At 33.8% G+C, this 12210-nt stretch overlaps 1 protein-coding gene across 3 annotated transcripts in view; it reads right to left on the bottom strand.

The window, feature by feature from the left end:
* The window catches only part of pkp3b (plakophilin 3b), a 54090-nt gene that overhangs the window by 38700 nt on the left and 3180 nt on the right, over nt 1-12210 (bottom strand). For 2 of the 3 annotated variants that reach the window (XM_068222642.1, XM_002662838.6), the window contains one exon: nt 1180-1274. In XM_068222642.1, the coding sequence (XP_068078743.1) occupies nt 1180-1274 (95 nt within the window). Of the gene's footprint in view, nt 1-1179; nt 1379-1453; nt 1887-12210 lie in introns of those variants that run through there. The other variant, XM_073908641.1, reaches the window with a different exon arrangement.

The following is a 12210-nucleotide window of genomic DNA, read 5'->3' on the forward strand; positions in this document are numbered from 1 at the left end:
TAGGATGCACAAAAAAATTATTTGGGTCTCAGGAGGATAAAGTAACTATACATTTTAAATGTATTTTATTACCATCACTATAATAAAGCCACAGAAGCAAACTTAAAAATAACAGCTGTTTTAAATGTGATGACATCACAAATGCTGATTGGCTGAGACAACTGCTGTCACATGTACATCATACAAAATACAGTGCTGCGTTCACTTTGCAAAATGTTTTTGTTTAAGTGATCACCCTCTTCTGATGGCGTAAGAGTTGGTAACTGAGAAGGTCATAATTCTTTTCTGAAGAATTTTCAAAGCCAGATGAAATAAGTATATTTATAAAAATGTTTATATTACTGCAAAATACACACAACGTTACACTCACTGCTCTTGCCGTCCAGAATAAGACTTTACTTGTACCCATTGTTCAAGCTGTGTCTTTGAAACCACATGCTTTACATACACAATGATGCTGATTGGGCTGACATTTTTGATAGACCCACCAAACAAAACAAATGGTTTCTCAAACCCCATTACACATGGTTTCCTGGAAACAACCCAATCAACCCGGAAACCGTAGCAAAACGCTGTGCACCGGTTTGAGCTCAAACATCCCCCTGGTCAGGACATCAACCACTTGGTGAAATCAGGATGACCACTGTGAGCTCAGTGTTATCACACAGAATGCGTAACTTGGCCTCCGTTTCACCATGTGAGGTCTCGGGTTAGGAATGTTTCAGATGCACTTTGGGCTCTGAGCTCAATTCCGCAGCTCGCTAAAACTGCACTTCACTTTCTAAACACGGCTCCCACAGGAGAATGCAAAATACCGCATCATTGTGTGTGCAGGGCGCAGCCACACAGACTGTCATTGTCAAGGGATTGTGGACTTTGCAATCAATCCAACAAATAACCAGGCTGTTCTGAAGAGTGCTATCAGTGCAAAATGATATAAAACAATGCTATTTTTAAGCTCTGTAGCCAGACAAAACTTGTACACTGAAATGAACAATGTATTGTTTTCTGTAAAGGATTTGTCTTGTAAAGCTTCAAGGCTTAGTAAAGGAAGATAAGGTGAGGCTCAAAGCTATGCTTAGGTTATAAAGCTAAATCCATTCCTAAAACAAGCTCCAGTTTCATTGTTTTAAGTAGGTAAGGATCTGTTAAAAATGCTGTGAATGTGCTTAAACTTACCGCCATTGTTCTGTTGCCATTGTAGATCATAGATTTGGAACTGAATCCAGGGCTTCTGGTTTGGTATGCTACAGTGGGCGAGTGGCCGTTAAATTCTGGAGGGAAAAAGTTGACCAATTGTTAAAAGTGTACAGTACTTAGCATATATAAGCACACCCCTCACGAATCTCTCTTTTAAGTTTATATTTTTAATAGGAAGCTATACAATATTATATTTGTGCATATACATTAGATTAGTCAGTACTGAAGCCAAATCTGGAGCAAAACAACATACAATAATGGTCCAAAAGCTAGTACAGCCACATTTATATGTTCTAGAAAAATATTAAATACAAATTTTAAAATCAAGAGAAGTAAAAAAAAAAAAAAAAAAAAAAAAAGAAAAAGTTTGTTGACATTTTGTGGGGTGTAATTGTATTGTCTTTCAATTTCTAAATATGTTTGGTGACTAAAATATTATTTAAAAAAATCTGTTTTATTTAAATGCACCAATATACATTGCCTATATTCACTGAGAAATGGATAAAAATATTCATTTTCAAAATGGGCTGTACTCAATTATGCTGAGCGCTGTATATATTTTAAAAATTGTGTGTATTTTTGTCTTTATCCCCAAAACTTTTTGCGTTATCATTTTCTTTTGAAGAAAAAGTGACTTTAATAGTATAGCAAAAACACTAAGACAAAACAACATTTTATTTTCACACAAAACATTGCAATACAACACTGTGAGTAAATCAGATTTTTTTTATTTAACTTTTACTATTTAACTAAATATTTACAATATATACACACAAGCATCATATTGACTTTAGTAAAATACATCCTGATTTGATGAGGAAGACATTTCTCATTTCTCTGGATTTCTGAAAGTTTTCTTAGTGCCCAAATGTGTTACTGGAGATTTGAGTACAGTTGAATCACCTGGCATGTTTAAACTAGGCATAGGATGATAACCGTTTTCAAGGTATAACATGGTTTGGAAAAGTCAAGGTTTTAAAACTGCCAAAATGTTCTGCTGTACCGTTTCTAAGGTACAGGTATGTGTAAGATTTTTTTTAAACATTTTTTTATTTTAGTTTTTTAGGACAACAGTATCCAGATATCCCACAGATATCCAAAGATGGCGTTTTAAATTGTAATGAAATCAGTGTTTTTGAAACTAATGAAGACAGCAGAAGTCAATGATTCATTTGAATTATTTAGCCTGGCATGTTTACTACTCCAAAATATTTCAAATGTTTCTCAAAATAAAATATATTTTGTTCAAAGGGGAACAAGTTTTAGTTTATTATCCAGACATTTAAAAGGAACCTATTTAGATCAGTAATCACAATACCATGAAACAGGGATATTTTTATCCAAGCTTATCATGCAATTAGAATCGTATACCGGTCTATACCTACAGTATACTTACAATTGTAATTAAACCATCAAAACATTACAAACATATTATATTTTGTAAAGAAAAGGTTACTGTACATTTGGTGACAGTAATTAAAGACATAACTCACCAAAAAATGCATACCGCAAAACTGTGATATTTTATCCAAGGTTGTCATACAGTCAGAATCTTATAGCGGCCCATGCCTAGTTTAGACAATGTTTTTGGTCTTAGGATCATTGCTATATATGTGTAACTCCGCCGGTCCTACGCCACCCAACCCACTCCGAGCTGGGATCAAACCGGCGACCTGCCGCATAGGAGTCAGTTGCTCTAACAAGGAGGCTAAAGACCATGGCCTCTAGCATCTGTCACTAAAGCACCTTTAGAGGTCAGAGGAGTAAGGTTTACCTGCACAGCACTCACTAGCTGACCTCCATTTCATATTAAGGATGAGAACGGTCTTGGATTTCATGTAAAATATCTGAATTTGTGTTCTGAAGATGAATGAAGCTCTTTAAGGATTAGAACAACATGAGGTGATTTTAACAGAATTTAAATTTTTGGATAAACCTTGAAGGTTACTTTCAAATCAACTAATCAAACATCACAACACACACGCACGAATGCACGTACGCACACACGCACGCACGCACACACGCACGCACGCACACACATACATACATACATACATACATACATACATACATACATCAGAGTCTGATCTTATGAGGAAAAGTAGCTATTTTACGTTTTGTCAATTTAGTGGCTAATTTGTACAAATTCATACAAGTTCAGACATGCAAAAATGTGCAATTTTAAAAAGGAGACGTGGCACCCAATTCCGCCCCTAAACACAACCATCATTGGGGGATCAGCAAATTCTACTAAATGAACGAATGAGATTGTAGGAATTCATTCGAATTAGCCACTAAATCAAAAAGTAACAAACTGCCATTAGATTGTGTTGGATATCTGCTTCATTATATGTTTTATTGCAACTTTTTGACCATCAGGTTTTTGTCAGGCTTGTTTTTTTTTTGCATCTGAGCCCTATCTCAGTTTGCGGTATCATGTGCTTAAATATTTGTTTTCATCTTTTGACTTTTTTTCTAATCCAGTCAACATTTACAATTGCTAAATCTGATTAAACTAATTAACACAATCCTGGATCATATAAAATGAGTTTAATTTATAGTGAAACAAAATTTGAGCCAACTGGTTAAAAATAACAATTCAATAATAATTTGAAGATAAAAATCAAGTGCACTTCTAAAAAAAAACCTGTGGAAATAGTCATAAAACAATAATTAGCGGAAGTCTCCTGAAATGTTTCACAGGGCAGTTTGCTTTCATTTTGATGGGATTTGTTCCAAAATATGGGATTGGTCAACAGTGACACCAGACCCAGCGTGTCACCTGATCCTCATTTGGCATACAGCTCTCAGACTTTGTGCTTCAACGTATTTTCAGCGATCAGGTTTCTTCTATCAGTGCTTGTCTTCTCAACCCAATCTACTGCAAACACTGTTCACACCTATCAGATCTGTGAAAGTACAGCAGCTTTAGTTATTCAAAAACATGCTCAGAGGAAGCTATTTGATAGGCAAGAAGGGAAATCTGCTAAAGCAATCACACCGTAACCGAACAAAACAGAAGGGAAGGAGGATGACATCATAGGGTGGTCCATTGTCTTACTTTCAATAGTTTTTCAGGGGAACGTCGGTGTTGTCTTTTCCTTTATGTCCTTTATTCTTTGCTCTGCACATCGACTTATAGACAAACATAAGAACTGTGCATGACAGAAAACCTCAGCATAAAACAGAAACGGTCTCCATTCATCAAACTAAGGCGTGCTATCCATTGCCAGCAAGCCCATATGAGAGGAGCAAAGTGGATTCGGTCTTTGCAATGATTGAAAGATGAGGTCAAGCATATATTGCTCCTCCCTGAGGAGAGATGAATTTCAGCTACAGCTCCATATAAGTGTGACAGAACATGTTGCTCAATAAATGAAAAAAAAAAGATTATTGACTTTGGCACATCTTTACAATGTTTTTCTAAAGAAAAACATGCAAAATGCTGAACCCATTAGGCTAAAGAGCGTTAACTATCTATCTTGATATTTATATTCAATTCTGCAAACTAATTAAAACAACATTTCAGTAAGATGAGCTCATATTTGAGCAATAATAATGTGATAATACAATCTGCATGTTCATAATCCTATCAAATGTTTAAAAATGCTTCACTATCACAGCCTTCTCTTTAAGCTGTCTCATCATAAAACATTTTCCCACACAAATGTCTGGCTAATTCCAGTTTCTAATCTGTGTGCGGACGTCTGACAGGAAGCACAAAAGCCCAAATGAAAGTCTTGGCAGGAATGTCTAAAAGGTTCAAGACCTGACCATAACCGTCTCTATCTTGATTAAGTATAACTATAATTTAGAAGAAAAAAAAAGTCAGCATTTTTTAAACGATTTAGGAGCTTTGAAGTGCACTGGATTGAGATGGTTCCCTGGTAGCCAGCAGATACATAAGTTTATTACAAGCTAAATTCCTTTAGATTGGGTGGAAGAGAGTGTTTGGGGGAACATTACTTCTGAAATTGAAACATCTGTTTTCTTTTAAAGAGCCTCAGAGTGACTTGCATGTCTCTGCTCATCTCCTCCTCCTGTTTTTCAGCAGATTAACAGTACAGCACGGTACATACCAGCACCTTAATTAACTTCTTTAATAATGTAATTGATAAATGCAGCAGTACTAGCGGATGCTGAAAATGATAAAGACATTTATTATTGTTTTAAATTGTGGAAAATGCTAATCTCCTTCTGTTTTTCAGTAGATTAACAGTACACGCTAACCCCTTAAAGGTGTTTTCCACTACGATATCATATTATAAACTTTAGTTGATGTGTAATGTAGCTGTGTGAACATAAACAACATCTCTATGCAAACAAAGTTTGGGGACTACAAAAAAAATACACTCAGCTTAATGAGATCATAAACCAGCAGCAAAACCAGCAGCAAAGAGGCGTGGCCAGAGGTGATGTAACCTTATAGCAGAGAAGGCTAAAATGCCATCCAAACATTGTTATTTCCACAGAGTTTGTTCTGTTTCTGTATTTGAGCTTCCAATGGACACGAAACAAAGAGAGAAGTGCTTACAGTTTAATTTGAATTATGTTCCAGCGAATTATAAAAAATATATAGCAGGCATTTGTCAAAGGACAGCTTCCAAAATCACTCCTAGTTCAATGCTGAATTCTGCTAAAAACTCCTCCAACTGACAAAGCTGTAGGTTGTGAGCTACAACCTGTAAGTATTTTAATTGTTAAAATTGATCTATTACATGCATAGTTTCTAGCAGTAACAGTATGTTGTAGCAAAGACGTAAACAAGGATGTAAACAATGGGAAGTACTGTTTACCACTGCTAACATTTTAGCTACAAATTCATATTTATCAGTCAAACCAAAGTAAACATCTATAATCTTTAGCAGCACTGCAGTGTCTCTCTATGCAGATACTGCTGCTCTAACTGACAGTATTTACACAGTGCAAAAGCACATGCTTTTTCTTGTGACGTGGAACCGATCCGTGATTCACAGGCCATTATGTTAGCTGAGCAATCAGAGCCTCTTGAGGGCGGGCTTTTGGAGAAACTATGAAAAATGACTGCCGTTTTCATGTTAGCTGAGTAGAATAATCAAAATAAGATGAAACAATAACCTGATTTTCTACAAATGAAGCATAAGCACACATTGCTTTGCATCTTATAAACACAACCAAGCCTTAAAATTACACTCTGGACCACCCCTTTAAATAACTTCTTAAATATTGTAACTGGTAAACGCAGGCTAGAGATGAAAAAGAAATGTTTTAACAAGTAAAAAATGTAATTAAACTAAATTAAAAAATGAAATGTCATTTGACCACAATGTTTACAAGTGGTGTGAGTGGCTGAGTGTAAATATGTTCCGTTATAAACCCATGCACAACAACTACTAACTAAACTTGCTGCTGTTAGTGATCAAGTGTGAGCTTCTTGTTGCACATGCTCAATAAATCACCAGAACGAGTCTGACGATGATTAAAACCCAAGCGATCCCTACATTCCATGGCAACTTGGTTAGAAAGTCTGAAAAACAGGGCATAAATCTTGATGACAAATAAATAGCGTGCACAGGGTGACACATTTTTGGGATAATTGCAAAGCGGCTGCTGTCTTCTATACGCGAACGAATGTGGCTTAAAAAAAACGCAACTGTTCCATGAGGGTAATTTTTCTCTGAAAAGACTTTGACACCACACATCCTTCCATTCAAGTCTCCCATAAGCAAAAATAGAACTGGCCTACTGATAAAGCACCAATGGCAGGAAACTCTTCTGCAAAGGACGTGAAGGTGTGACAAAACTATGAGTCACGGATCAGGTCAAACCGAGCTTATTGTTAAGGAGCATGTAAAATATGTAAACAAACAATTCTGGTTAAAATATGATTTATAAATGTGTATGGAGTTGAAGTTAGAATTATTAGCCCACCTGAATTATTAGCCCCCAATTTTAACACATTTCTAAACATAATTTTAATAACTTATTACTAATACCTGATTTCTTTCAGCTTTGCCATGATGACAGTAAATAATAATTTTATTAGATATTTTTCTAGATACTACTATTCAGCTTAAAGTGCTATTTAAAGGCTTAACTAATTAGGCAAGTTAGGGTAATTAGGCAAATTAATGTATAATGACGGTTTGTTCTGTAAACAATCTGAAAAATATATAGCTTAAGGGGCTAACAATATTGACCTTTTTAATTTAAAACTGCTTTTATTCGAGCCAAAATAAAACACATAAGACTTTCTCCAGAAGAAAAAAATATTATCAGACACACTGTGAAAAATTCCTTGCTCTGTTAAACATCACAAGAAATTCACAGGATGGCAAATTAGTTTGACTTCAACAGTATAATAGTGACATCAATTACTCTCGCCACTCCAGCCTGCAGTCTTCATTCGGCATTGGGACTTACCCTGTATCATCTACGCTGTAAACTCAAGACCATGGGTGGTAGGGCTTTCTCATACAGTGTGCGTAAGCTGTGGAATGCTCTACCCATCTGCATTAGAAATGCCACTTGACTGTTTTAAGAAACTTCTTAAGACTCACCTTTTTAGCATTGCTTTTAACTTAAGATGATCATTTTTGTTAACTTCTTTTATTCCTATGGTTCATATTTTATTGTTTTGTTGCATCGTTTTATTGATGTGCTCTTTCTGCTATTGTTGGTATTTTGCCTTGTATTGTTAGTATTGTGCCTTGTAGCAATTTGAGTATGAGAAAAACAAATTACAGATAAATTTTTTTATTATTATTATGATTATGATTATTACATGAAATTAAAAAGAATGCACTGTCTATATGATCAGATATAATTACTATTTTATTGTTCGTTCTTTTGTATTTTATCCTTCTTCTACCCATTCTTCAATAAGCAAGTTTTCACAGATAACAATGTTGTGATGTAGATTTTCCAAGAATTGCAAAGTTGCTCTTGGAGAATATACAACTTTATAATGTACATTCTCCAAGAACAACTTTGCAACATTCATGGAAAATCTACATCACTACATTACACAATACACAACCTTAGTACGTGTAAATAAAATGAGAAAACAAAAAACTTTCTGCCCCTATTTAAATAAAATCTTTTATATTTTCTACCCTCATTTTCAAAAGGAACTTGTGTGTGCCCTTTAGATTTATATTTTAAATACTAATACTGTATGACCCTTTAGGCATAAATTATGTACAAATGTGTACCAATTAAAATCTCTCCAGAGAAATAATTTGTAATCAGTTTATTCTGTATTTGGGAAATAAACGCTCAAAAACAGCAGCTGTGTCTTTTTATCTTCTATTTAAAAGGTCACGTCCAAATGTGTCCTCTAACATAGGCCAGATATGAGCTTTGGAATACACTTACTGTGATTAGGTTCAACAATAGGGTCAAAGTTTAAATGCCTAACATTCTTTTGGCTAACAGACTTCTTGAAAGCTAGATTTCCTGCCAGATTTGATCTAGTTCTACTGATTAGCAACATTTGTTCTATTCATAATCATCAGACTTTAATTTGCAAACACAATTGCAGAGAAATATTATATCGACTTGCATAACCTTGAATAAAATCTATATTCACTTTAGTGCTGGGCAAAGAATAGTCCTGATTAATCACATCCAAAATAAAAGTTTGTTTTGATATAATATATAAATATGATATAGTTTATTCAATTCACCTATACCACATGTCTTTGGACCGTGGGAAAACCGGAGCAATTTTGTTTATAGATATTTAAATTTCTATAATTAGTATTATTTTGTTTATAGATATTTAAATTTCTATAATTAGTATTATATACACAAAGATTTTATTTAAAAATAAATAAAACATTTTCTCAAATATATATATATATATATATATATATATATATATATATATATATATATATATATATATATATATATATATATATATATATATATATATATATATATATATATATATATATATATATATATATATGCATGTTTGCATTTATATATACAAGATAAATATACACCGTACACACACACTTCAATTATGCCAAAACAACTTTTATTTTGAATGTGATTAATCAAGATTAGTTTTTGCCAAGCCCATTTTGCTCATTAATTTACAAGAGTGTGTACAGTAAAACTAAAGGTGCCAGAAGGAACCAAATAGGGTTTTTCAGTGATGCATTATTTAAAAAAAATTGGTTCCATAGGATTTTTAAGTGTACAATTCTTCACAGAAACATTTTTTCATACTATGAAAAACATTACTCTTGAAAACTTCTGCTACACTGTAAAACATGCAGAGAAGTGGATTGAACAAAAATCAGTTAAGTTGTCTTAAAAAATCCCAAAAATTGTGTTGTTTCAGCTCATTTTAAATAAGTGTTTCAGCAATTCCAGCGTCATGGATGTGACCTTTTCTTTAAAAGCTTGAAACATGAATACACAGAGAACGTATGTATACATTATATTGAAACATCTGTTTGTATTTTCCAAAACAACTAACCACAGAAATACAGAAATCTGGGATAGGAAAAATATCAATCTGTGAACATTTTTTATATTATAAATGAGGCAAAATAAACATGGATATTATCAAAAAAATCTGTGAGTTTACAGTATACAACAAACTTTGTAGAAATTCTGTGAATTAAAGTGCACAACCCAAATGAAATAATGCTAATCAAAAAGATGAGAGTTGGCTCTCTATAGAACAAACATGATTGATTTTATTTTATTTTACATTTTTGCATTTATGAGGAAAAAGCTTATGGATGTTATGGATGTGTCAGATGTGAAATTGCTACTTGTGTGACTTTGGTAAATTGGATATAATTGTTTGAAAACATTTACAGAGACATAGAGTATTTTTACAGTACTGTAAAATACAAAAAAATCTAGAGAGAGTTAACTAAAAAGAAAATGTCGTATTTTTCAAGGTGAGGTTGACATTTGCATGGAATTGTTCATTTTGAACAAGCAGCAAACATCTTTTTTTATGAAAAGGTTCCATGGACGTATAAAGGTTCTTCTTCTGTATTTAGAACTAAATCATCCTGAAGAAACCTTATATTATGAACTGTTCTGTTTAGAGCAGGGGTAGGGAATCTATGGCTCGCGAGCCACTTGACCAGAAATCTGTGGCTCTCCAGCTGTCTCCCTTCAATAATATTTTACAGTTTAAAAAATGATAACTGTCACTAGAAATCAGGTTCCTATTGAATATAGCATTACAATTCATTTTATTGTAATTTTTACAGCAAAATGAATGAGAACTCAGTTTACAATTAAAGGACCTTTCGACCAATGAGGGTGTGGCGCTGTGGATTAACTTGAATCACGACACCAATAAACGGCAAGCAACTTACGTTTCTATGGTAACCTCGGGCAGATAAATTCAGACAGGGTTCATGAGTGGTGATGATGAAAAGAAAAAAATTCTAGAAATTGCCCTTTCATCATTCATCGATTATTCAACATGTGAGGCTTCATATTTGTTAATTTTTGAGTTGTGATGGACATAAATAAAGGTTTCGTTTAAACCTGTATTATTTCTATTAGTAATACATACATACATACATATATATGTATGCAGTATCCTCAGCAGTAAATAAATGTGGTAAATAAATGAATAAAAATAAACTTTTAAACAAATGTTATGGAATGTAATTAAAAAATGATGGTAAACAGAGGTAAAAATGCTATTTAAAAAAAAACATTTTATTGAGATTGGGATTGTTGGTGATTGTATGAGTGTTAATGGCCAGATTGGGAAGCTATACATGAACAAAGGAAAGTTAAGACCTGTTAAAAAAAGATTTAAGACCTACAACACAATATTTCAGTAGATTTAAGTCTTTTTAAAGCCTAAAATTTTGCTTTTGAGATTTAAGACATTTTAAGACTTTTTAAGACGCCGCGGAAACCCTGATTTGCCAAAAAAATGAAAATGCCTCTTTGCTGAAAAAAGGTTCCCGACCACTGACTTAGAGTAAAGTTTTTTATTCAATAAATATTGATTTTTTAAATTTAATACAGTCGAAACTCCTTATAACTGTTTTCCTCCAAACATCAAACATCAAACTACACAGACTGTCAACACTGCCAACAGGTAAATTATTCATTTCTTAAAACATCTATACATTTTAACTTTCAAATTGTAACTTATTTACAACCACCCATTATTTTTAGCTTAACTAAACATGTAAGTGTGCCAGCTTAGTGCATTTGAGGATACCTGTTCTTGGTAAATAGCAGATACATTAAAATATGATCTGTGTTAATGTTATTGTTAAAATGTGTAGGTCAATGCATAAATATTCTCAGTGACAAAAATATGAAAGCTTTGCCATGACTTCTGAAATAACCTAATTTGAATAAAACCATTTGTCCAAAGAATGCATATTTTTATATTGATTTCGTAGGATGCTATTTTGTTCTTTTGTGATTTGGCACATATAATGTCCGTCCGACTTACATTTCTCTCTGCCATTAGTAAAGATATATTTCAGGAGAAAGGAGCACTTACATGGGGCCGTGCATGGGGGTGGAGTGTTGAGGAGATGGAGAGTGTGGTTTGCCCTAATTTCTACCTGCGTTTCTAAGCCAGAGAGGAAAGTGATACCTTTCCCACGGGTCGTCTAAACTCCTCCTCCTCCACAAACATCCACACACACAGTGGCTCACAATGGCTTACATCTCTAAATCACTTGTGTTGAGTGATCCATTTTACACATTTGCATTTGAAAGACACTATATATCTTGTCAAGGTTTCATTATAGCACAATAGGTTGACTTTCCATTCATACAAGCTTATGTAACGTTTACAAGTCTAAATCCATTCTGTCGGCCAGTGTGATTGTCTAGTTTTCAGGAAAACATCAGGATATCAGTTGTTCCAAAACACACTGTACTATTTTAGGGGGTTCCCAGCAACACATCAGAACTTAACTAAAGGCAAAACTAAATGAATGGATTTTTTGTCCATGTCATTATTCAAGCTACAAACAAGCATGCTGGAGAACTCGTATGAGCACCTGCAGG

This window comes from Danio rerio, chromosome 7 (assembly GCF_049306965.1).
Source record: "Danio rerio strain Tuebingen ecotype United States chromosome 7, GRCz12tu, whole genome shotgun sequence".
NCBI classification, from domain to species: Eukaryota; Metazoa; Chordata; class Actinopteri; order Cypriniformes; family Danionidae; genus Danio; species Danio rerio.